This window comes from Delphinus delphis, chromosome X, assembly GCF_949987515.2.
Source record: "Delphinus delphis chromosome X, mDelDel1.2, whole genome shotgun sequence".
NCBI classification, from domain to species: Eukaryota; Metazoa; Chordata; class Mammalia; order Artiodactyla; family Delphinidae; genus Delphinus; species Delphinus delphis.
Window position 1 is genome coordinate 112,783,418 of NC_082704.1, and position 27,397 is coordinate 112,810,814.

Here is a 27,397-nt window from a genome sequence, read left to right on the forward strand (position 1 = left end):
TCCGTGGCATCATTTGCAGATATTTTCTCCCATTCCATAGGTTATCTTTTTGTTTTTTTTTATGGTTTCCTTTGCTGTGTAAAAGCTTGTAAGTTTGATTAGGTCCCATTTGTTTATTTTTGTTTTTATTTCTATTGCCTTGGGAGACTGATATGGTTTCAATTTTATATTTTCAATTTGTAATTTATATGGACTTTATTTTTGGTGTATTGTGTGAGGCAGGGAATCCGCATCCCCCTTATACTGCCCCCCTGCCCCCACACCCCCGCCAATGAAGTAATTTAGATTTGTTTCAGGGATTTCTGTTTTGTTCCATTGGTGATTTCATCTCTTTTTTCTGAATCCTTACCACCCTTTTCATTATCATAGGATTATTGTAAATCAAGCCCTTATCTACCCTACTCTCATTTTTATTTAACATTTTAAAAAATGTGTTTTGTTCTCTTCTGGAGGACCTGTATAATGATTTTTAGAGTCAGGTTTGAATAAAAAAATCCCTTAGGGATTTTCGTTAAAATTTCTTTATATTTAGGGGCTTCCCTGGTGGCGCAGTGGTTGAGAGTCCGCCTGCCGATGCAGGGGATGCGGGTTCGTGCCCCGGTCTGGAGGATCCCACATGCCGCAGAGTGGCTGGGCCCGTGAGCCATGACCGCTGGGCCTGCGCGTCTGGAGCCTGTGCTCCGCAACGGGAGAGGCCACAACAGTGAGGGGCCCGCGTACCGCAAAAAAAAAAAAAAAAAAAAAAATTCTTTCTATTTAAATACTCATTTGGGGAGAATTTACATTTTTACTTCCTCTCATCTAAGAATATTGTATGTAATAACTTTCAAAGTGAAAGGAACTAGCCGGAATCATGTTCTTAGGTAGGGGTTATTACCACAATAACTGGATATATCTTGTTTAGAAGATTACCATTGTGGACCCTCATCCTAGCAAATGAGCCTGGCGATATTGCATTTGAGGACTGCCAGGATCGCTGTGTGGTGTGTCTACGTGTGCTTTGTTACGCAAGCCTGCTTGTTTGCGATATTACCTGCTAGGAGAGACTCACAGCTCTCTAGCATGTCCTTTAACTGCGTGTTCAGATGGGAATAGCTTTACATATTTTGCATGTTGGGTCTCTTAATGAATTAATGATCACTCCCTGCACTCTTGAACCAGTGCAGTGGTTTTCACACCGTGCCTGTGGAGCTGGAATCCAGGCTGCCATGAGGAGTAGACTGGGATCGGGGCGGCGAGGGGGGGGTGTTTCCAGGCTCTTCCCTGCTTCCCTACTTCAGTGGAGCTTCAGCTCCACTCTTCCTGGCTCACGTGGCCTGGTTCTGCATGAGATTGCATATGAAGACGAGCTTCCTGTGCTGTAAGGCTGCATGGCTTACACAGCAGATTGGACATTCCAGTGTGGTCCCGTGTTGGATATATGCTCTGTCCCTTCCCAGCCACTTTATTGTCTCCATTATTTCAGGTGCTCACACGTGAAAGGAGGATGACGGTGGAACAAGTGAGATGGCTGGGAGAAATAACGCACACATAATCGTTCATGCATAACTATCTGGTTGTTTGCAAGCATCAACTAATATAGAAATGGCGTCTGCTTTGTGTGGTCCACCCACCTGTGTGCTGGCTGGCCCGCCAGTTCTTGCCTGGGGCCTGGTGGTCTCTGGGTAAAGCTCACCAGTAGTTTCTGAGAAAAGTGACTGCCAGCAACTGCTGAGCGAGTCACAGGGTCTCAGAAAGAAAGGAAAGATCTCTTAACAAGACTCTGATGCTGGGGTTGGGATCACAGCTGACTAGCAGGCTTCCATGGTGGTCAGAGAATTCCTGTCTATCAGCCACCAACTGGTGTGGTCCTTCAGAGCAGCCAGCATCTTATTTATCTTGGTCTCCTGGCTCCCTAGTATGCAGTGGTTGCTTACTACCCATTACAGTACTAAATGTAGGTAGCAGGGGAGGATATAGTCTAGTATAATCTTGACACCTTGCAGGGGGTTTTCCAACTAACAATGGTGCCCCTGACTTAATCCAGTGGCAGACCCTAGGGTTCCAGAGGAACCTTGCACTTCAGCTCCTCTCTGCCTGGCTCCATGGTGTTAGTGAGCACTGAAAAGCAAATAACTGCTTTGATGGCCAGGCGCTAATGTGAGCTGAGTTGGGACTGTATTTCTGTCAAACAAGATTACTGTCTGTAATCAATCCTAAACAAATGTGTCAAGAAATATGAACACTAGACTAATGACTTCCTTTCCCAGAAATTGGCCGATATTATTTAAATGTATGGCACATGTGCAGCTGATGTCTTTAAAACCCACAATGTAAAAAAAAAAAAAAAAAAAAAAAAATCCTTGGCTTTGAGCAAACACACCTGGGCTCTAACCTTTGCTTTCTGCTTCGTGGAGAACATTTATCTTTTATTGCCTGGGAAGTTGCAGTAAGAATATTATTTTGGGATCTAGAGCTGGTGAGCTGAACTCTCAGCTACTCTGGTATCTATAGAATGGCAGCAGTTACAAAGACCAGGTCCACCACCTGTGGTGGTCTGTTCAAGAGGCATAATAGTTTTTTCTTTCTTTCTTTTTTTTTTTTTTGCGGTACGCGGGCCTCTCACTGCCGTGGCCTCTCCCGTTGCGGAGCACAGGCTCCGGACGCGCAGGCTCAGCGGCCATGGCTCACGGGCCCAGCCGCTCTGCGGCATGTGGGATCTTCCCAGACTGGTGCACGAACCCACGTCCCCTGCATCGGCAGGCGGACTCTCAACCACTGCGCCACCAGGGAAGCCCCCAGGCATAATAGTTTTAGGATAGTATTTTAAATTTTTTTTTAGATTTTTATAAGCTACTCAGAAGTACTTGCAAAATCAAACTAAGTCTTGTTTTGGGGGTCCCCCAAGACCACCCACACATTCGATGATTGACTAGAAGGAATCAATATAGTTGTACTCATGGCTAAAATTCATTTCAGTGACAGAGTAAGCATACACAGCTGGCTCAGTAAGGGAAGGAGGTATAAGTAGAGTCTGGAGAAATCTATCTGCAGGTTTCCTATGTTCTCTCCCTCCTGTGAGAGGTCACACAGAACTCACCCTCCCTCCAGCAGTAAAAATGCAGTGTGTAATGTTTATGCCCAGAGAAGCCCATTTGACACTTAAGAGTTTCTATAGGAGACTGGTCACATGGGCATTCTCTGCCTAGCAACTACCCAAATTCCAGGCTCCCAGAAGGATAGCAAGCGCTCACCACAAATCACCTTGCTTGTACAAACAGCCTAGGCCCAGTGAAATGACCTTATCAGTTAGTAATGGAGAAAACATTCTGAAAGCTAAGTTCCCCAGCAAGCAGGTCCTTCTAAAGATAGCAGCCTCAGGCCTGCTGTGTTAACTCTTTTGCACAAGTCTAATAAACCATTTTTAGAATAAAGAAATCAATGGGAAATTATGGTCCATTAAATAAATCATTGTAATTCCTTGCTGAGGTCTCTACCCTGGTGTCTAAATATAATTTGTCCCATGTTTAAACGGTATGCACAAATTTGCGTGGCTTTGCGGTGTATGATGTAATAGAATGAGACTGCTTCATGTAATTGTAATAAAAAATTGTAGATTTATACTAAATAGAATATCCAAAGGTTCTTATAATTGCAGGTTTTTCAGTATCTAGAAACAAAGCACAGGATCTCTGTCCAGAATTCCATTTTTTTTTTAATTGCAGTATAGTTGATTTACCGTGTTGTGTTAGTTTCTGGTGTACAGCAAGGTGATTCAGTTTTTTATATATATTCTTTTCCATTATGGTTTATCATGTGATGTTGAATATAGTTCCCTGTGCTATACAGTAGGACCTTGTTGTTTCAGAATTCCATTTTTAAGCAACTGGAAAGAGAAGAGGGATGGGAGTCTGAAGTTCATAGGCTGTTTTTCAGTCTGCGTGTCTCTGGGGCTGCCCTGCAAGGCCCTGAGGTGCAATCACTCCACACCGAGGTCAGGAACGACTTCCAGTTTTTATGATTCCAACATTTATCATGCCCCTCTGTCAGGTCAGAGTAAAACTCTTGTGCTTAGATAGTGCTTGTTCTATGTGCTCTATGCCTGAAAGCAAGAAATGAGATGGAGTTCAGTCAACAGTTCCCAGAAATGCAGCTCTTTTGGGAAACATGTTTTTAAAATACAAAACCGTAATCTTAAGACATGTGAGTAGCATTTTATTCTAGGTTTTAGGATCTTAGATTCCATGTCTCCACCCAATACATACTATCTCTTATGCAGAGAAATCATCTTTTTGTGGCGAGACAGGAGGCAGGCCGATACAGAAAGAGGAGGGAAGTTAACTCCACGATGCACTGTATTAGCTTGATTGTTTCAGACCAAACTCAGAAGTTGAAACTACTTCATAATCGGAGGGTCCTTAGAGGAAGTACAGAGCTGGAGTCAGCGCCTTCCGTTTCCTGAGCCCGGGTGTGCTCCTGGGATCTGAGTCCCTTCTCTCCTGCAAGCTCAGGCTTCCCTCTTCACTTTTCTCTTTGAATCTCGGCAGCAGTCAGGGAGCAAAGGCACCCATTTCCTTCGCCATTGTCTCTGGTCTCTCTCCTGTGACTCCTGGGCTTTTCCTTCTAAGTGACATGCTGGCTTCCAGCCTGGGAAGATTTTGTTTTCTGTGGACTTCTAGCTGAGGCATTACAGAAAATTGGGAAAAAAAGGAAAATGGATCCATAAACCTAACATAGTCACTGTGCTCGCTTTTGAGTCTTTCCTTCCAGTCTTTAGTCCATATCCGTATATGACTCATTTCATGCTTGTAATCATAATAGTGAGTGTGTGTGTGTGTGTGTATTTTTCCTGATTCTTTTATTTTGAAAACTTTCAAGCCTACAGAAAAGATGAAAGAATAGTACAGTGAATACTTGTAAACCTTTCACCTAGATTCATCAATTGTTGCCTTTTTACCACATTTGATTCTCTCTTTCTCTGTGTATATACTTATTTCTGAATCATTTATAAGTTGCAAACATCATAGCACTTCACTCCTAGATACTTTATCATTCATTTTCTAAAACTGAAGACATTTTCTTACGTAAATGCAGTATCATGATCACACCTAAGAAAATTAACATTAATTCAGTGACATCATTTACTATCCAGTGCATTTTTTTTTTTTTTTTTTTTGGCAGTACTTGGGCCTCTCACTGTTGTGGCCTCTCCCGTTGTGGAGCACAGGCTCCAGACGCGCAGCCTCAGCGGCCATGGCTCACGTGCCCAGCCGCTCCGCGGCATGTGGGATCTTCCCGGACTGAGGCACGAACCCGTGTCCCCTGCATCGGCAGGCGGAATCTCAACCACCGCACCACCAGGGAAGCCCTCCAGTCCATATTTAAATTTCTCCATTTATCCCCAAATGTATCTTTAGCTTTTTTTTGAAATCAAAAAAATGTAATCAGTGCTCAATTTGAGGTTCATTTGGTTATGTTTCCTTAGTTTCTTTTAATCTGGGTAAATCACCCTCTCGTTTTCAGTTCTGCATAACATTGACTTTAATAAAGAGGCCAGGCCAATTGTCTTGTAGCAATGACCAGAATTTGGATTCATCTGATTGTTTTCTCATGATTAGAATCAGGTTAGACATCTTGGGAAGAGTATTTCATTGGGGCTGTTGTAGACTTTATACAGACACGTCAGGAGACACGTAAGGCACATAACCTTCCCTCTGTTGTCACACGGTGGATGGGGCTGAGTTTATCACCTGGTTAAGGTAGTGACTGTGTGGACGTCTCTTTTGTAAAGAAACGTTTTTTTCCATTTCAGTTTCTAAAATACCATCTCCCACTGAAATGAACTAGGGTTCCTGGAAGAAATGCTTGGTTTCAGGTCTGGGGCAGGGAAAGTACAAGATGAGCCCAGAATGTGTTGCTAGACTTAAAGGAAGGGAGAGTTCAAAAACCAAGGGGGAGATTTTGTATAAGATCAAAGAAGCCACTTGAAAGGGGCTCACTTTGGACAGTTCGAACATCAAAAACAATCATGACAAAATTGGATTATAACACATTACATTTTTTAAAAATTCCATAATAATACTCAAAAAAACCAAAAGGCCAATTAAAAGAAATGTAGATGCAACCCCCAATATAATAACTGAGTCAAATAAGGATCATCAGTGGTTGCCAAAACCATTGGATGAAAGGTTTCGGAAAACAGGATATTCATATGTTCTCAGAGCATCACCACAGAGTCTTTATTAATTACAAAAGCCTGTCTTTTGAACTGAACACCTCGTACACATTTTTCCAAGTTGCATGATGCTCTCGCTGTTTGATGGCTGCGTGCTTCAGCGTCCACTCAATGCGCCACATGTGCTGGAGCTCACGCCATCCCAGCCATGGTGCTGGGTGCAGGAGAATCAACTGCAAGTCCAATAAGAACACACACCCTGTCCTGGGGGACTCATCGGGTAGTTTAATGGTTCTCTACATTTTGAGGCTGACAAATCACCTTCCAAGAAAGTGATGAAAGCTGTGGACCCACTTCCTGGAAGGCTGCACACACATAGCAATTGGAACGGTATTCATATCCCAGAAGCCTCCCATCCATCGAATCCATCGATATTCTTCTAGGGGTCCTCAGATACAGACCCCCAGCTAAGAGAGTCTTTATAAAAAGGGGATGGTAATAGTACTCACTTCACATGGTAGTGATGAAGAGTACGTTTTATTCTAAATGGAAAGCACTTAGCACAGTGCCTGGTCTATGGTAGGAAATTAAATGGGAATTATTATTGTGCTATTATTAATTTCACCTTAGTTCCCGTCTCCTTCATCTCTTGCCTACTCAAAGCCTCCTACCTGCTCTCCAGGCCTCCAGCTTTCCTCTTCTCAGTCCATCTTCTGCTGGCAGAATGCTCTTCCTGCATTATTTTGGAGCTTGAATCTCTAAATGGCTTCTCTTGACTCATAGCATAAAATGCCCACAAATCCCTACGGAACAGCCTGAACTCCCCCAGAGGGTTTAGTGCTTTGGCTTCAGCTCTCACGTCTCCCTTGGCTCCTGTTATACATTCCTGAAGTGCTTAGCGAGAAGGGAATGCCAATCTGTAGCCTGTTAGGATGCTGGTTCCCCAAATTGTTACTGATGGTGGGCATCAGAGGTGGGTGTGGCCTCTCCGCTGATTACATACAGAGTGTGCATTTCTCCCTCTAAGGCGTCCTTATCCCACTTTGGGTGTCTCTTTCTATTTGACTAGGAGAGTAAGATACTCTTTTTCTCCTGTGTGAATCTAATGTGCATTTTCCAGCACTGTTCTGAACTTGGAATCACCTTCCTTTTTATTTTAACTCTTGGGCTACATGGTTGATGTTGCCAGGGGCCATTCTTGCAGGATAAGGTGCAAATATTTTATTTTTGTGGGGACAGTGTGGGCAAGTAGAGCGGGTGCTATGGGTTTATTTTCTGGATCTGCCACTTACTGGGTAATTTTTTTCCAAGTCCCCAGTCCTAAACCTCAGGATCTTCATCCTTTAGGGTTGCTGTGAGGAACAGTTGAGATGGTGCTTTGTAAACTTTCAACTGATATAAAAATACTACTTTTCCTCCTTTGTTACATTTCAAGCAAAAGTGAACTGGAAAAAAATATTCTTTTTTGCTTTCTTTTTTGACAGTTCTTTTAAACATCTTTAAAACAGCCCCCCTCCCTTATTGTTGGACTCCAAAACCATACCTGGAGACTTTTTCTCGTAAAGTACTGCTGATAAACCCCATTTGAGTATGCCTTCCGTCAGGGATTAAACGTTGCTTAAAAGGTGCTCTTTACTGATCGTGATTCACTGCCTGCAGATGATGTGGTACCAGCCAGGGACGGAGTTAATAGAGACATAGACTACTGTGCTTTTAACGCCCCGCTGGGGTTGTGTTCTACCGTTTACTATTCAATGCAAAACTCATTCACAGCATACTAAGTTTTTATTCCATTGCTCTTATATTTTATGGCTTCCAGGGGCTCTTTGAGAAGGAAGGAAGCATAGCAATAACAATGCTTTGGGGGAAACTGTGTGCATGGAAACCTGTTTTAAAATATGCTTTCTCCATATGAGATGGATTTTGATATAAAGTGTTACAGGAATGTATGCATGCTGGGAATCTTAAGTATGCTATTAATTTTTTTTTTAATTCCGACCACCTCTTTTTGTTAATGGAGAAGAAATGGTTTAATGGCTGCATCAGGGTAGCAAAGAAGGTGGACTATATGAGACATTACTCTACCCTTGCCCTGGTGCCTTGGAATATATGTTTTCTTATATTGGGAATTTATTAGGAACCAGGAGTCTTGGACAAACAAACTTGACTATGACAAGCCTTTTGTCTGTCAAAGAACCACATGTAGACCATGGCGGTCAAGTCTTGTAAGTCCAGCCAGTGTTTAAGGATAGCGATTCCCTTGCGTTGCTGCTGGTGATTTTGATTTTGTCTTGTAAGAAATAGTACAGTAAAAAACATTTTTAGAAAGAGTGCTTCCGTTATTTGGGGGGTACACGCATGTATGAGAGAGAGTTGCTGTGATTTTGACTGTACATAGCCAGGCCTTAAAAAAAACCTTTCTTAGGGAGTGATAAGGAGAACCACTGCATGGTGATTATGGTTTTTTTTTTTTTAATCATCATTCATTTGTTTTTAAATCAATGCTATCCAATAGAACTTTTTGCCGTGACGGAAATGTTCTATAATCTGCACTGTCCAATATGGTAGCTGCCAACCACATGTGGCTGTTGAGCAGTTGAAGTGTGGCTCAGTGTGTACACGTGAGGAATGGAACTTTAACTTTTATTTGGTTTCAGTTGATTTAAATTTAGATAGCTACTGTGGCTCGTGGCTACCACATCGGACAGTGCAGGTTTAAAATTTTCTGCTCCTCAAAAGTAACAAGGCACACACGAATAGTTCCGTATTCTGCGGCATTTCAAAAAATTTAACATGTAAGACCCTAATATCTAATAACTCTCCCCACTGAGAAGTGTGTGTGTGTGTGTGTGTGTGTGTGTGTGTGTGTGTGTGTACAGAGGTTATTTAAAAAGACAGGTTGTCTTAAGATAGAGCTGAGATGTCTCGAATTAAGTGAAAATATGCCCCGATAAGTATCTTATGACTTAAGTCCGTTCTGTGTGAAACGAAAATGAAGCCCTAAGTCTTACATGGCACAGAGCAGCACCCACATTTTATTGGATGTGCAGGAACCACTGCTGTCCTGCGTGTGGAATTGTGTTTCTAGCACTTGTGTTTTGCTGGAGCATGAATGCCGTAAAATCAGCATGTTTATTGAGCAGCATTGCCTATTTTGAGAATTCTGTTCTTGAGTGTTGTGGTTATGTGGTTGTTCCACCTCCGCCCCTGAACACATATGGAAGAAACTTAGTGAACCGTCATTTGCCTTGGAGCTCCCCTTCGTTAGACTCAACCTGTGCCATTTTGATGCCTTGGCAGAGTTTGGGGCTGACAGCCAGCGGACAGGAAATGAGAGCCATTAGGTTAGACCCACCCGAGTCCACTTGCTGAAGTGGGTAGGGAATTACTCTTGGTACAGGAAAGACTTCTGAAAATCATGCACTTGGCAGTTTTCGCCGCTTCTTTATATTTCCATGACTTTTTGAGAGATGCCATGTTGTAAACACATAGCCCCCATAAACAGCAACAGCTCCTATTTTCATATAATTTCAGAGCACATTTAGGCATTCTCTTTCGGCCCTCATAACATTTTGATGAGGTGGTAGGTATTGTTACTACTTTTTTCTAGACTCTCAGGCATGTGGCTAATAACCAGTACAACCAGGAGTGTGAGGGCGAGGATGTGGGCCCACCCCACTCCTCCATGGGCTCGGAGGTGGGGAAGGAAGCTTGAGATACTTGAGAAAATGGAGTTCCCTTGGCCCTTTGGCCCTTCTCACTTGTGGTGTCAGGGTACATGCCCTGTGGGGCCCACTGCAGCACACACCTTCGACTTGAGCCTGTGGCCTGGGTTAGCACGATGGGGATCCTGGTCCCACCTTGAACAAGCTGTGTGCCTAGCGAGTCGCTTGAACATCCTTGACCTTCATTTCTTCTCACATGGGGAGTTGAGTGCATCTTCCAAATTCCCTTTAGTTGCAGAGAACCAGGAAGGAGTCGACGTTTGCGTAGTAAGAGTGCATGGATAAGGATATATCAATTTTGGGGGGTTGTTTTTTAAAAATATATTTTCTTTGGTTATTCCTGTGTTTTCTTTATTGGAAACCCTTTTGTAACAGAAGTGGTTTTCCTGAATTAAAATCTAACTAGGAGGTATCTTCTACTTGATTGGTTTTAAGGATATGTTGACTTCTTTGTTCACCTAAGTAATCTGTCTTTTCTGCCAATTCTTGATCTTTTTCTGTGTCTTCTCCATACTCTAGCCCCACCCTCCCCCTTTCCAGTATTTTGTCCAAAAGTCAGGGAGGAGAGTGAGGTTGTCTGTTATGATTTTGTTTATGTATTTATTGATATTTACTCCATATGTTTAGGGTAAATCTTTGTTTTCTAGCCTGTCAGCATAGGGTTTCTCCAATTGTTCCCTCTCCTCTCTTTAAAAAAAAGTGGATTTTCACCTCTTATGGAATTCAGACTTCTATCGCTATAAGTCAGCAGAAACTTGGCCAAGGCTAGGAACGGGTCGGCATAAAACACTTACTTCCTGACAATGTCATCTTCGTAGATCAGTAGAACTCTTGAGGGGTTGATCAACCTGCTGACTTACTTGGAACCAAGCAAGAGGAACCCCAAACTGAGTCTGTGGCTCAAAGTGAAAGTACAATTACAGGCCTATCTCATGGAGAAGGTGTATTTCTTCGGGAACCCAAGATGGCGGCATCTATGTCAATAATCAGTCCTACTTTGAATACTACATGTAACTTGAGGTAGTTGGATCATCACATAAAGTTTCTAATTTGAGAATAGCAAAATTGTGCAAATTATTTCTCAAACCCTTGGACCTATGAGAATGTTTATTGGAATGGAAAACTTTCATGCTGTTGACCTATACTAGTGGTCTTCAGAAGGTTATAAATTTCAGTCTAAATTGAAATGCTTTTATAAATTTTCTGAATAAGGTACTTCCAGTTTAAGACACAAGCAAATGATCAGTTCCTCTGACAAAAGAAGGAGACCGTTGGTTGTGGTTGGACTCACGTCTTCCTGGAGTGACTAGGAAGTAATAATAGAATATTCCTTAGTATCTTCTCTTAGTGGGGGTTAATTATGGAAAGTGTTTAGGATTGTAAATAGGATAATTGCCCAGAGTTTTTTTACACCTTGCTAAGTTAATTCGTCTTTTGCTCTAGTGATAGATACAGCGATGCCAGTGATGACAGCTTTTCAGAGCAAACGATAGCTGAGTTGGAAATCAGCTGAAACTGATACGTGACTTGGAATCACCAGGACTGCCTGAGAGGGTGAGATGGAACCTTTAAGTTCTTGTTTGTTTCCCAGACAGGCTGTCTTCTTGGTGTAGAAGGGAGCATCACAGGACTGGTCCCGCAGGATCCTGCTCCCCTGGGACGCTCCTGTTTGCATAGTTAGCAGGACAGACTTGACAGCTGACGGTGCTTCTGGGAATCTGGAATGCACCTGAGAAAGCAGGCAGTTAGGAATGAGCCTGAGGCCGGGAATAAACATATCCGGGCGCCTCTAAATGGATATGTGGAGGCTGATAGTGTAGCTGAGGGGTCAGCAAACTTGTTCTGTAAAGGGCCAGACAGTGACTGTTTTCGGCTTTGTGGGCCCTCCAGTGCGTTGGAGAGGGAGAGCAGGCTTGGACAGTATGTACATAAATGGGCAGGGCTGTGTCCCAGTAAAACTTGATTTCCAGACACAGGGTGCTGACCCCTGGTCTAGGTCACTCATGGAAAAGCAGAGTTCCTTGGATTTGTAGAAAATAAAATAATGTTTTCTTTCTTTGTAGGGAGATGCCAGAGACTGGCTTGGCTTCCAAGGGCAGCTTATGTCCCTCACGGCTCCTGGAGGTTTTATTAGAGAAGGTAGCAGCCTGGATGGCTTTGTTCCATTCATGCTCAGAGGCAGGTGCTGCCTGGACAACCCTGCTCTTTAGCAGGGACAGCAGCTTTTGGAAAATTCGTGCGGAGTCCATCGCTCCAGTGTGATTTCTCTTCTTATTTCACTTGGGGGCAGAACATTCCTGTTCACCAGGGAAGGCACATCCGGGCCTATTTAGGTTTGCCTCAGACATGGAGACCTTCAGAAGCAAACCAAAATGGTGCAAAGATTAGTTGGAGGCACTTGTAAGACATATTATTCAGCTTTCGATGTGGCTAATACTTCTTTTTTCTTTTTTTTTTTTAAGGCTCTGAAGTAACCGAAGCCAAGATGAAGGAAGTATCTAAGGAAATCACCACACTCATAGAATCACTCTTTTCTCCACCAAACATGGGATGTACAGCCTCGAGGGGAATCTAATAATATGCACTTCCATGAACCAGAATCAAAGGGGTAGTTTTCTTTTTCCTCCAGAGGTGACCTTTGGTTCTTGCAAATTTCTGTAGCCAATTAAACTTTTCCCAGCAACTTCAGCGGGCAGAAAGTGTGTTGGTGTCTTGTCTGGTGTATGGAGACGTCCAGGTGGTGAGGAAGGATCCAGGTAACTGAGCCTTCTCTGGGCTATATGGGAAGGACGGCAGGGCACACGCAACAACTAATTTTGTGTCAAAAATGAGTCATTCTGTTACCTGGAATTCAGCCGCAGATTTGCATGTGGCCCAAGTTTATTTCAGTTTGTCACTCTGTTTATTTGTAGTAAAAAGTAAAATGAAACAGGTCCAAGACTGGGGGTGGTAAGTAAGGCCCTGGCCTCAGGCACAGAATATAAGGGGGCATAAAAAAACTCAGGAATCAAGATCGGTAACATATGTATATATATTTACTTGGGGTGAAATATCACATAACATAGATTAACCATTTCAGAGTGAACAGTGCAGGAGCACTGGGTCCATTCGCAGTGCTGTGCAACCACCACCTTCATCTGGTTCCGTCCCTCTTCCCAGCCGCCCCCACAGCCACTTATCTCCTTTCTATTTCTATGGATGGGCCTATCCTGGATATTTCATATTAGTGGAATCATACAATACGTGGCCTCTCGTGTCTGGCTTCTTTCACTGAGCTTGATGTTTTCAAGGTTCATCCACGTTGTGGCCTGTGTCAGTTCTTCCTTGCTGTGGCTGAATGAATTTCCTGGTATGGATTAGGCTACAATTTGTTTATTCATTCATCCGTTGATGGACATTTGAGTTGTTTCTACCTTTTGGCTTTTTTGGATAGCGCTGCTGTGAACATTCATGTGTAAATAAATTTTGTTTGTTTGTTTGTTTTTGTTTTTTGTTTTTGCCACACCGTGCCTCAGCTTGTGGGATCTTAGTTCCCTGACCAGGGATCCAACCCGGGCCCTCGGTAGTGAGAGCACAGAGTCCTTAACCGCTGGACTGCCAGGGAATTCCTGTAAATAACTGTTTGAGTATCTGTTTTTAACTCTTTTGGTAAATGGTTACACCTAGGAGTGGAATTGCTGGGTCACGTGGTAATTCTGTTTGACTTTTGGCGGAAGCATCAGTAATATTTTAATATAAGATTTTAAAAAACCAAAATTCATAAAAAATATTTACAAAGAGCAAAATAGCAAATTTTAAAATAAGGACAGGATCCAGCCCTGCCCCTCCCTCACCGGCCGTAGTCCTGGGCCAGTTGCACAACGTTCTCATCCAGTATGCTTCCTGATCTCCCTGTTGAATGTACTTGAGATGACTTAGTTGTTGCTTACATTTGAGCCTTCTGAAACTGATTTAAATATTTTAACTGCTCGGTTAATTTTTTTGTGGTTGTCTTTGGCCTTTAACTGTTTTCTCTTAATGCTGTAAAGCATTATTTTGTGAACTGCTACAGAAAATGTATCTACCAAACGCATGCAGAAATGCAATGAATAATTCTGGTAAACAAAAATATTAAAGAACGCTAGGGCTCCACTTGTGAAAATTACAGCTTGAAGATCACAGGAGGCTCCAAATGAAAAGCCCACAAGATAGGTTAAAAGCTGGTATAGGCCTCCAGGAGAGAGGATGCTTGAACAGCACAAAGAGGTAATCGGCTTAAATGGGAGTTTTCAATTGTAGTAATTATGACTTGTAAAGTTACTTATAACAGAGTGCTTACCTTCGGGCTAATGATTAAGAAGCAGCAAAGCAGCCTCTTTGCTGTTGCTGCACGAGATTTCCTCTTTTGGAGACACCTGTTGAACTTGGACTTCAGCGAAGTGCGGAATGGTAATAGCATGGCTGCTTACGGTAGTGGAGCACATAGAAAGGTATTATAAATCAGTCATTCGACTAATGTATCTTGAGCCCCCAGGATGCGCGACACATGGTGTCAGGTGCTGGGGGAAGTGAAGGGGAGCAGAATTTGCCCCCCAAATATGTCTCTTTGGCATAAGGATTATTTTAAAGAAACAGCAGATACAGGAAAAGCTCTGAAAACTGAATAGAAGTTGCCCTTTTTAAGAGACATTTACATTTATAAGAGAAACCTTTGTTTGTAAAGTTGAGTCCTTCTTTGTACCAGGGAGAGACCGAGGGCTCTACATCTCTGGAACCTCTTCTCAGTGGAGAAGGCAGGGACTTAAATCTGTATAACAACCTCACCCTTGATTACTGTGTTTCGCCTGGTCACCTTCCATAACTGCCTCCCCCACAAAAACATCTTCTGTCTTTCGCTGGAGATGGTATTGAAGGTGGTGGCTTGGGCCATTTTGAAGAGTTACTCAGTTTTCCTGCGTCTCTCCCATGTATACAGCAGGTACACATGTTATTAAACTGAAACCAAGCAGGACCCTGCAGGGCCCTCCCGGGTACAAAAGCCTTTCCATGTCCTCTGTTTCTTGTTTGTAGAAAAAGGCTTTAGTCTCCTAAGCTTTCCCTGAGTTCCAAAGAGCAGACTCAAGCAGTTACTAATTGTGGAAGTGAGAAGATGCAGAAACAAAGGAGAAGCAGTCGAGAAACAATAGTTCAGTGATAATACGTAGCCCTAGTTCCTCCTCAAGGGATGTATATGACAGTCTGATGCATATCTTTGAGTTGTTCTGCAGGAACTACAACCCGCACCCTGGTGATGGATGGTGACTGCGTGCTGAGCACAAGCAGTAGACATCAGACTGGTTGGAACCAGGTTGAGGATGTTGACTCCCAAAACATTACCGTCACCTCCCCACGCACCAATAGAGAACTGTGCGCGAACCGGTCACACACCCTTTTGCCCCTTTTGCCTTTAAAAACCTTACCCCCAGGCCAGCCAGTAAAATGGATCTGAGATCAGCCTACATCTCCCATCTTCTCGGCTGGCGCCCTCTCAATCAATAACCTTTCTCTACTCAGAACTCCAACATTTCGGTTTGTTTGGCTTCAGGACACACAGGCACACAATCTTGGGTTCAACAACAAACCTTGTTTGTTTTTCTCCTGTTCATCTGTCTTTTATTACAGAAGGGTGTCAGCCAAGAACCTAGAAGGGTAGAGGGAAAATGATTTTTCTTCCCCTACAGAAGCAACCTACCTTCTTGCACCTGACCGTCTCTCGGGGGAAGGCAGGCTTTAAACAAATCTGTAGGAAAATAAGCATTTAATCATAATTGTGAGATGTTCAGGGAGCTATGAGTGTTAAAGAAGAAGGACAAAGAGACTGTGAGAGAGTGTAAAGTGGGATCCTCTGACAAACTGGGCAGCCAAGGAAGGCCTTCTGAGCAAAGCTGGTAAATGTTTCACACAGATTTGTGCCTGTGGTCACACAACGCAAAGATGGTGAGCAAAGAGCTCCGAGAACCAGTGGGCTGTGGTTTCCCAGACTGGCTGGCAATTGGGTGAGTGGTGACACTGTTTCACTGGTGTCATCACCTGCTTGGTATCGGCCCACACCTTTCCTTGGTTGAAATTTGGACTAAAGCTGAAGGGACTCAGCTTTTTTGTTTTCTCCATAAGCTCTCCAGCTCCATTCCCAATTGTCACTTTTGTTGCTGTACTTCTTACTTGGACTTTATATTTTGTTGAAGTAAAAAGTACCACTTATATGCACATCTGTGCTCTGATAAGGTCAGTGCCAGACATTGACACTCATCACAGTTTTCCCCTAGAGTTGAAGTTCTGCACCCCAAAGATGCCGTACAAGTTGAGGGGAGATACGCAGAAACAACACCAGAAATCCAGAGTTAGTGAAATGTTGCCTGTGGGTTCTTTTCTGTGCTAGTGTCTTTGGGGTTTGATTGAATTTCTTGAACGGAGCAAGAAAGAGCTCAAGATCGTGTAGCAGCAACAGGTCTGCATCACTCTCTCCCTAGGCCGCCAAGCCCTTCTCAGAGTCTCCCTTCTAACTCTTCTGTTTCACTTGTGGATGAGGAGATGTGGGGTTCTTTCAAGTCTGCAAAATAGAATCACACTTGTATTCTCAGGGTCAATGGTAAGGAAGCAGGCTCTATACTCATCGTTAATCTGAGCAGCACAGTCAGTGCTAGCCAGAAAGTCAACTTTGGGGAAGTGACCAGCCTCTTAGTTCTTTCGGAGGTAGGCTTTTCTTGTGTGATACCATTATTTGATTTGTGTTTACATTTGAATATGGGTTTATTAATAAGCCAGATATAATGATGAGCTGCCATTCTGCATGTCACTGCTTCTTCTATTATCAGTCATAATCAATAGGTGAGCCATATTGAAAAACAGCTCATTCTATTGTGACTCACACTGCACTTGAACAAAACCACTGTATTGCCATCTTTCTTTGCGTTTTTTTTTTTTACATCTTTATTGGAGTATAATTGCTTTACAATGGTGTGTTAGTTTCTGCTTTATAACAAAGTGAATCAGTTATACATATACATATGTTCCCCATATCTCTTCCCTCTTGCGTCTCCCTCCCTCCCACCCTCCCTATCCCACCCCTCTAGGTGGTCACAAAGCACTGAGCTGATGTCCCTGTGCTATGCGGCTGCTTCCCACTAGCTATCTATTTTACATTTGGTAGTGTATATATGTGCATGCCTCTCTCTCACTTCGTCCCAGCATACCCTTCCCCCTCCCCGTATCCTCAAGTCCATTCTCTAGATCTGCGTCTCTATTCCCGTCCTGCCCCTAGGTTCTTCATGACATTTTTTTTTCTTAAATTCCATAGATATGTGTTAGCATACGGTATTTGTCTTTCTCTTTCTGACTTACTTCACTCTGTATGACAGACTCTAGGTCTATCCACCTCATTACAAATAGCTCAATTTTGATTCTTTTTATGGCTGAGTAATATTTCATTGTATATATGTGCCACACCTTCTTTATCCATTCATCCGATGATGGACACTTAGGTTGCTTCCATGTCCTGGCTATTGTAAATAGACCTGCAATGAATATTTTGGTATATGACTCTTTTTGAATTATGGTTTTCTCAGGGTATATGCCCGGTAGTGGGATTGCTGGGTCATATGATAGTTCTATTTGTAGTTTTTAAAGGAACTTCCATACTGTTCTCCATAGTGGCTGAACCAATTCACATTCCCACCAGTAATGCAAGAGTGTTCCCTTTTCTCCACACCCTCTCCAGCATTTATTGTTTCTAGATTTTTGGATGATGGCCATTCTGAGTGGTCTGAGATGATATCTCATTGTAGTTTTGATTTGCATTTCTCTAATGATTAGTGATGTTGAGCATTCTTTCATGTGTTTGTTGGCGGTCTGTATATCTTCTTTGGAGAAATGTCTATTTAGGTCTTCTGCCCATTTTTGGATTGGGTTGTTTGTTTTTTTGTTATTGAGCTGCATGAGCTGCTTATAAATTTTGGAGATTAATCCTTTGTCAGTTGCTTCATTTTCAAATATTTTCTCCCATTCTGAGGGTTGTCTTTTGGTCTTGTTTACGGTTTCCTTTGCTGTGCAAAAGCTTTTAAGTATCATTAGGTCCCATTTGTTTATTTTTGTCTTTATTTCCATTACTCTAGGAGGTGGCTCAGAAAGGATCTTGCTGTGATTTATGTCATAGAGTGTTCTGCCTATGTTTTCCTCTAAGAGTTTGATAGTTACTGGCCTTACATGTAGGTCTTTAATCCATTTTGAGCTTATTTTTGTGTATGGTGTTAGGGAGTGATCTAATCTCATACTTTGACATGTACCTGTCCAGTTTTCCCAGCACCACTGATAGAAGAAGCTGTCCTTTCTCCACTGTACATTCCTGCCTCCTTTATCAAAGATAAGGTGACCATATGTGCGTGGGTTTATCTCTGGGCTTTCTATCCTGTTCCATTGATCTATCTTTCTGTTTTTGTGCCAGTACCATACTGTCTTGATTACTGTAGCTTTGTAGTGTAGTCTGAAGTCAGGGAGCCTGATTCCTCCAGCTCCGTTTTTCATTCTCAAGATTGCTTTGGCTATTCGGGGTCTTTTGCATTTCCATACAAATTGTGAAATTTTTTGTTCTAGTTCTGTGAAAAATGTCAGTGGTAGTTTGATAGGGATTGCATTGAATCTGTAGATTGCTTTGGATAGTAGAGTCATTTTCACCGTGTTGATTCTTCCAATCCAAGAACATGGTATATCTCTCCATCGATTTGTATCATCTTTAATTTCTTTCATCAGTGTCTTATAATTTTCTGCATACAGGTCTTTTGTCTCCTTAGGTAGGTTTATTCCTAGATATTTTATTCTTTTTGTTGCAATGGTAAATGGGAGTGTTTTCTTGATTTCACTTTCAGATTTTTCATCATTAGTGTATAGGAATGCAAGAGATTTCTGTGCATTAATTTTGTATCCTGCTACTTTACCACACTCATTGATTAGCTCTAGTAGTTTTCCAGTAGCATCTTTAGGATTCTCTATGTATAGTATCATGTCATCTGCAAACAGTGACAGCTTTACTTCTTCTTTTCCGATTTGGATTCCTTTTATTTCCTTTTCTTCTCTGATTGCTGTGGCTAAAACTTCCAAAACTATGTTGAATAAGAGTGGTGAGAGTGGGCAACCTTGTCTTGTTCCCGATCTTAGTGGAAATGGTTTCAGTTTTTCACCATTGAGGACAATGTTGGCTGTGGTTTTGTCATGTATGGCCTTTATTATGTTGAGGAAAGTTCCCTCTATGCCTACTTTCTGCAGGGTTTTTATCATAAATGGGTGTTGAATTTTGTCAAAAGCTTTCTCTGCCTCTATTGAGATGATCATATGGTGTTTCTCCTTCAATTTGTTAATATGGTGTATCACGTTGATTGATTTGCATATATTGAAGAATCCTTGCATTCCTGGAATAAACCCCACTTGATCATGGTGTATGATCCTTTTAATGTGCTGTTGGATTCTGTTTGCCAGTATTTTGTTGAGGATTTTAGCATCTATGTTCATCAGTGATATTGGCCTGTAGTTTTCTTTCTTTGTAACATCCTTGTCTGGTTTTGGTATCAGGGTGATGGTGGCCTCATAGAATGAGTTTAGGAGTGTTCCTCCCTCTGCTGTATTTTGGAAGAGTTTGAGAAGGATAGGTGTTAGCTCTTCTCTAAATGTTTGATAGAATTCACCTGTGAAGCCATCTGGTTCTGGAATTTTGTTTGTTGGAAGATTTTTAATCACAGTTTCAATTTCAGTGCTTGTGATTGGTCTGTTCATGTTTTCTGTTGCTTCCTGGTTCAGTCTTGGCAGGTTGTGCATTTCTAAGAATTTGTCCATTTCTTCCAGGTTGTCCATTTTATTGGCGTATAGTTGCTTGTAGTAATCTCTCATGATCCTTTGTATTTCTGCAGTGTCAGTTGTTACTTCTTCTTTTTCATTACCAAGTCTGTTGATTTGAGTCTTCTCCCTGTTTTTCTTGATGAGTCTGGCTAATGGTTTATCAATTTTGTTTATCTTCTAAAGAACCAACTTTTAGTTTTATTGATCTTTGCTATCGTTTCCTTCATTTCTTTTTCATTTATTTCTGATCTGATCTTTATGATTTCTTTCCTTCTGCTAACTTTGGGGTTTTTTTTTTGTTCGTCTTTCTCTAATTGCTTTAGGTGTAAGGTTAGGTTGTTTTTTTGAGATTCTTCTTGTTTCTTGAGGTAGGATTGTTTTGCTGTAAACTTCCCTCTTAGAACTGCGTTTGCTGCATACCATAGTTTTGGGTCCTCGTGTTTTTCTTGTCATTTGTTTCTAGGTATTTTTTGATTTCCTCTTTGATTTCTTCAGTGATCTCTTGGTTATTTAGTAGTGTATTGTTTAGCGTCCATGTGTTTGTATCTTTTACAGTGTTTTTCCTGTAATTGATATCTAGTCTCATAGTGTTGTGGTCGGAAAAGATACTTTATACGATTTCAATTTTCTTAAATTTACTGAGGCTTGATTTGTGACCCAAGGTGTGATCTATCCTGGAGGATGTTCCATGAGCACTTGAGAAGAAAGTATATTCTGTTGTTTTTGGATGGAATGTCCTATAAATATCAATTAAGTCCATCTTGTTTAATGTATCATTTAAAGCTTGTGTTTCCTTATTTATTTTCATTTTGAATGATCTGTCCATTGGTGGAAGTGGGGTGTTGAAGTCCCCTACTATGATTGTGTTACTGTCGATTTCCCCTTTTATGGCTGTTAGTATTTGCCTTATGTATTGAGGTGCTCCTATGTTGGGTGCATCAATATTTACAATTGTTATATCTTCTTCTTGGATTGATCCCTTGATCATTATGTAGTGTCCCTCTTTGTCTCTTGTAATAGTCTTTGTTTTAAAGTCTATTTTGTCTGATATGAGAATTACTACTCCAGCTTTCTTTTGATTTCCATTTGCATGGAATATCTTTTTCCATCTCCTCACTTTTAGTCTGTATGTGTTCGTAGGTCTGAAGTGCGTCTCTTGTAGACAGCATGTATACGGGTCTTGTTTTTGTATCCATTCAGCCAGTCTGTGTCTTTTGATTGGAGCATTTAATCCATTTACATTTAAGGTAATTATCGACATGTATGGTCCTATTACCATTTTCTTAATTGTTTTGGGTTTGTTAGTGTAGGTCTTTTCCTTCTCTTGCGTTTTCTGCCTAGAGAAATTCCTTTAGCATTTGTTGTAAAGCTGGTTTGGTGGTGCTGAATTCTCTTAGCTTTTGCTTGTCTGTAAAGGTTTTAATTTCTCCACCGAATCTGAATGAGATCCTTGCTGGGTAGAGTAATCTTGATTGTAGGTTTTCCCCTTTCATCACTTTAAATATGTCCTGGCACTCCCTTCTGGCTTGCAGAGTTTCTGCTGAAAGATCAGCTGTTAACCTTACAGGGATTCCCTTGTATGTTTTTTTGTGGCTTTTCCCTTGCTGCTTTTAATATTTTTCTTCATCTTTAATTTTTGATAGTTTGATTACTATGTGTTTGGGCGTGTTTTTCCTTGGATTTATCCTGTATGAGACTCTCTTGCTTCCTGGACTTGATTGACTATTTCCTTTCCCATGTTAGGGAAGTTTTCAGCTCTAATCTCTTCAAATATTTTCTCAGGCCCTTTCTTTTTCTGGGACTGCTATGATTCGAATGTTGGTGTGTTTAATGTTGTCCCAGAGGTCTCTGAGACTGTCCTCAATTCTTTTCATTCTTTTTCCTTTATTCTGCTCTACAGCAGTTATTTCCTCTATTTTATCTTCCAGGTCACTTATCCGTTCTTCTGCTATTGATTCCTTCTAAAGAATTTTTAATTTCATTTTTTGTGTTGTTCATCATTGTTTGTTTGCTCTTTAGTTCTTCTAGGTCCTTGTTAAACGTTTCTTTTATTTTCTCCATTCTATTTCCAAGATTTTGATCATCTTTACTATCATTACTCTGAATTCTTTTTCAGGTAGACTGCTTATTTTCTCTTCATTTGTTTCGTCTGGTGGGTTTTTTATCTTGCTCCTTCATCTGCTGCATACTTCTCTGTCTTCTCATTTGGTTTAACTTACTGTGTTTGGGGTCTCCTTTGTGCAGGTGGCAGGTTCGTAGTTCCCATTATTTTGGGTGTCTACCTCCAGTGGGTGAGGTTGGTTCAGTTGCTTGTGTAGGCTTCCTGGTGGAGGGGACTTGTTCCTGTGTTCTGGTGGGTAGGGCTGGATCTTGTCCTTCTGGTGGGCAGGGCCACGTCTGGTGGTGTGTTTTGAGGTGTCTGTGAACTTAGTATGACTTTAGGCAGCCTCTCTGCTAATGGGTGGGCTTGTTTCTATCTTGCTAGTTGTTTGGCATGGGGCATCCAGCACTGGAGCTTGCTGGCCGTTGGGTGAAGCTGGGTCTTAGCGTTGAGATGGAGGTCTCCAGCAGAGCTCTTGGCAATTGATATTACGTGGGGCCAGGATGTCTCTGTTGGTTCAGTGTCCTGGACTCGGCTCTCCCACCTCGGAGGCTCAGGCCCAACACCCTGCCGGAGCACCAAGACCCTGCCAGCCACACGGCTCAGAAGAAAAGAAAGAAAAGCAGAACAAAAAACAAAGAAAATGAACAGACAGAACCCTCGGACACATGGCAAAAGCAAACCTAAACAGACAAAATCACACAAAGAAACATACACATACACACTCACAAAAAGAGAAAAAAGGAAAAAAATAATTAAAAAATAAAAAAGTTTTTAAAAATTAAGAAAGCAAACAAACCAATAACCAAATCCACCAATGATAACAAGCACTAAAAACTAAACTAAGATAAACATAAAACCAGAAACAAGTGAGACGCGGAAAGAAAACCCCATGTCTACAGTTGCTCCCAAAGTCCACCACCTCAATTTTGGGAACATCCATTGTCTATTCAGGTATTCCACAGGTGCAGGGTTTATCAAGTTGATTGTGGGGATTTAATCTGCTGATCCTGAGGCTGCATGGAGAAATTTCCCTTTCTCTTCTTTGTTCGAACAGCTCTTGGAATTCAGGTTTGGTTTTGGCCCTGCCTCTTCATGTAGGCCGCCCTCAGGCATCCGTTCCCTGCCCAGACAGGAGGGGGTTAAAGCAGCAGCTGATTAGGGCTCTCTTGCTCACTCAGGCCAGGGACAGGGAGGTGTACGGTAGTCATAATTGGAATCCAGGGTGAGCCTGCAGTGGCAGAGGCTGGCGTGAGATGCAACAGCCTGAGGCACGCCGTGTTTACTCCTGGTGAAGTTGTCCCTGGATCACGGGACCCTGGCGGGGGTGTGCTGCACAGGCTCCGAGGGTGTTTGGTAGTGTGACCTGTGCTTGCACACAGGATTATTGGTGGCAGCGGCAGCAGCATTAGCGGTTCATGCCCATCTCTGGGGTCTGAGCTGATAGCCACGGCTCGCACCTGTTTCTGGAACTCGCTTAGGCGGTGTTCTGCCTTCTGTGGGCACACGGAGCAGGAATCCCTGCTCCTTGTGCACCCTGAAACAATGGTCTCTTGCCTCTTCTATAGGCACAGACATTTTCCCTGACTCCCTCCCGGCTAGCTGTGGCGCACTAGCCCCCTTCAGGCTGTGTTCACGCAGCCAACCCCAGTCCTCTCCCTGCGCTCCGACCGAAGCCCGAGCCTCAGCTCCCAGCCCCGCCTGCCCCAGTGGGTGAGCAGACAAGCCTCTCGGGCTGGTGAGTGCTGGTTGGCAGCGATCCTCTGTGCAGGAATCTTTCTGCTTTGCCCTCTGCACCCCTGTTGCGGCGCTCTCCTCCGTGGCTCCGAAGCTTCCCCGCCGCCACCCCCCATCCCCATCAGTGAAGGGGTTCTCTAGTGTGTGGAAACTTTTCCTTCTTCACAGCTCCCTCCCACTGGTGCAGGTCCCATCCCTATTCTTTTGTCTCTTGTTATTCTTTTTTCTTTTGCCGTACCCAGGTACGTGGGGAGTGTCTTGCCTTTTGGGAGGTCTGAGGTCTTCTGCCAGCGTTCAGTAGGTGTTCTGTAGGAGTTGTTCCACATGTAGATGTATTTGTGGGGAGGAAGGTCACCTCTATGTCTTGCTCCTCCTCCGTCCTGAAGGTCCAAGACTACTTGTTATAATGGTCGCTTCTGTAGAGAATCTAATGGTAAGCAGTCAATATTTAGTTAATTTAGATTATCTACATTTCTGGAGTAGCAATTTCTGAATTTATTTGCATAAGTATGTATTATTTTAGTGTCCAACTTGAGACGTATGAAGACTCAGAAGTAATTTTCATCCCAGAATGTGACTTCTTTGTTACCACCATTGATTCTTACCCAGAAGATTTCTGATAGGATGAGAGTTATTCATGGCTTTTGAAACACCTTTGTTTTTCCGAGTGAGTATTACAACTTTATGGTTTGATATCATAAACTAGATGTTTTTCTTCTGTTCCACATTATCTTTATCTTTTTTTTTTTTTTTTTATGGTACGCGGGCCTCTCACTGCTGTGGCCTCTCCCATTGCAGAGCACAGACTCCAGACGCGCAGGCTCAGTGGCCATGGCTCACAGGCCCAGCCACTCCGCGGCATGTGGGATCCTCCCGGACTGGGGAACGAACCCGTGTTCCCTACATGAGCAGGCAGACTCTCAACCACTGCGCCACCAGGGAAGCCCTATCTTTATCTTTTTGTTCCAACATTACTAGCATAATTTTTAGCTTGAGTTGAAGGGAGATTTGTTTTAACATGTTTAAGAATGAAAAAGTAAAGAATATGATTACACATTCTTTATTGTTCAAAGGAGGCACTCTCTAAAGCAGGGTGGTTGTAGGGGGAGTGGCAAACTGGCCACAGGCTAAATTCTGCCTGTTTTTTATTATTTATTTATTTATTTTAAAATTTATTTATTTATTTTTGGCTGTGTTGGGTCTTCGTTGCAGCGCATGGGCTTCTCATTGTGGTGGCTTCTCTTGTTGCGGAGCGCGGGCTCTGGTTGCGCAGGCTTCAGTAGTCGTGGCAGGTGGGTCAGTAGTTGTGGCTCGCGGGCTCTAGAGCACTGGTTCAGTAGTTGTGGCACACGGGCTCAGTAGTTGTGGCTTGCAGGCTCTAGAGCGCAGGCTCAGTAGTTGTGGTGCACGGGCTTAGCTGCTCCGCAACATGTGGGATCTTCCTGGACCAGGGCTCGAACCTGTGTCCCCTGCATTGGCAGGCAGATTCTTAATCACTGTGCTATGAGGGAAGTCCTGCCTATTTTTTAAATTAAAGTTTTATTGACCCACAGCCACACATGTTCCTTTACATATTGTCTATGGTTGTTTTCATGCTACTACAGCAGAGTTGAGTGGTTGCTACAGAGACCCACAAAGCCTACAATATTTACTATCTGGCACTTTACAGAAGAAGTTTGTTGACTGCTGATCTAAAAGGTACAATGCAAGAAATAATATTTGCAAGTCTCCAGTGGAACCTAAGTTTAAAAAAATCTTTTTTTCTATATAGTGAAGATATTCTCTTAAAAAGATTTTAAAAAACTTCTTGACATGAGGTTACAAATTGAAAGGTTACAGAAAAATCTCTCTTCAACCTCTGTCCTTAGCCACCTTGTTCCCTTCCCTGGAGAACATATTATCAAATGGTTCTGGGCTCTTCCAGAGACATATCATGCAAAGATTATTGTTTTACTATGTTGAAGCAGCATTCTTATTTCAGTTGTGGTTATATTTCTCTATTTAGTAAGAAAAAAAAGACGGGGCTTCCCTGGTGGCACAGTGGTTGAAAGTCCACCTGCCAGTGCAGGGGACATGGGTTTGAGCCCGGGTCTGGGAGGATCCCACATACCGTGGAGCAACTAGGCCCATGCACCACAACTGCTGAACCTGCGCTCTGGAGCCTGTGAGCCACAGCTACTGAAGCCCACATGCCACAACTACTGAGGCCTTCATGCCTGGAACCCATGCTCCAGAACGGGAGAGGCCACAGCGGTGAGAGGCCCGTGCACTGTGGCGAGGAGTGGCCTCTGCTCGCCACAACTAGAGAAAGCCCATGCACACCAACGAAGACCCAACACAGCCAAAAATAAATAAATTTTTTTAAAAAGAGTAATTATGAGAAAAAATGTACAAGGGAAAGGTCAATTCTTAGTTCAGCTTGTCACAGATATTGTGTACATGCTGTGGGCCCACCCTGAATTGATGCAGCAGAGAATATGGAAAAACCTGTAAGATGTGGTCTAGCTGAGGAGTGGCCTACTACAGTGCTGGAACCAAATCCTGATGCATGAGTAGGAGTTGAGTAAATGCATGTTTGTATTATAAATACTGCCAAGACTGAAAACTTCCCTAACCTGGGAAAGGAAACAGATATCCAGGTTCAGGAAGCACAGAGGCTTCCAAACAAGATGAACCCAGGAGGTCCACACCAAGACACTTAGTAAATAAAATGGCAAAAATTAAAGATGGAGAATCTTAAAAGCAGCAAGTAAAAAGCAGCTAGTTATGTACAAGGGAACTCCCATAAGACTGTCAGCTGACTTTTCAGCAGAAACTCTGCAGGCCAGAGGGACTGGCATGATATATTCAAAGTGATGAAAGAAAAAACCCTACAATCAGGAATACCTGTCAAGGCTATCATTCAGATTTGAAGGAGAGATAGAGTTTCACAGACAAGCAAAAGCTAAAATACTTCAGCACCACTAAAGCAGCTTCACAAGAAATGTTAAAGGGACTTCTCTAAGCAGAAAAGACCACACTAGAAATATGAAACTTATGAAAGGAAAAATCTTATTGGTATAGGCAAACATTCAGTAAAGGTAATTAATCAACCACTTATAAATCTAGTAGGAAGGTTAAAAGACAAAAGTAGTAAAATCATCTGTATCCACAATAAGTAGTTAAGGGATACACAAAACAGAAAGATATAAAATATGATGTCAAAAACATTAAAGGTGCGTGGGGGGAGTAAAAATGTAGAGTTGTTAGAATGTGTTTGAACTTAAGAAATTGTCAACTGAAAATAACTGTGTGTGTGTGTGTGCGTGTGTGTGTGTGTGTGTGTTGTTATATATGAATGTTATGGTAACCAGAAATCAAAAACCTATAATATACACACAAAAACAGAAAGGAATCCAAACATGAAACTAAAGGTAGTCATCAAATTACAAAGAAAGAGCACTAAAGAAGGAAGGAGCAAAGAAGAACTACAGAAACAACCAGAAAATAATGAACAAAATGGCAATAAGTACATACCTATCAATAATTACTTTAAATGTAAATGGACTAAGCGCTCCAATCAAAAGACATAGACTGGCTGAAAGGATACAAAAACAAGATCCAGGTCTTCCCTGGTGGCGCAGTGGTTGAGAGTCCTCCTGCCGACACAGGGGACACGGGTTCGCGCTCCAGTCCAGGAAGATCCCACATGCCGTGGAGCGGCTAGGCCCGTGAGCCATGGCCGCTGAGCCTGCGCGTCTGGAGTCTGTGCTCCGCAATGGGAGAGGCCACAACAGTGAGAGGCCCATGTACTGCAAAAAACAAAAACAAACAAAAACAAAAACAAGATCCATATAT

The 27,397-nt window shown here is 42.5% G+C and overlaps 1 protein-coding gene across 3 annotated transcripts in view; it reads left to right on the forward strand.

Annotated features, from left to right (window-relative positions):
• Positions 1-13,357, forward strand: part of CTPS2 (CTP synthase 2) — a 110,124-nt gene extending 96,767 nt beyond the window's left edge. For all 3 annotated transcript variants that reach the window (XM_060002780.1, XM_060002779.1, XM_060002778.1), the window contains 2 exons: positions 11,323-11,433; positions 12,342-13,357. In XM_060002780.1, coding sequence (XP_059858763.1) covers positions 11,323-11,392 — 70 coding nt within the window. In that variant the 3' untranslated portion in view covers positions 11,393-11,433; positions 12,342-13,357. The remainder of the gene's footprint in view (positions 1-11,322; positions 11,434-12,341) is intronic.
• The last annotated feature ends 14,040 nt before the right edge of the window (positions 13,358-27,397 follow it).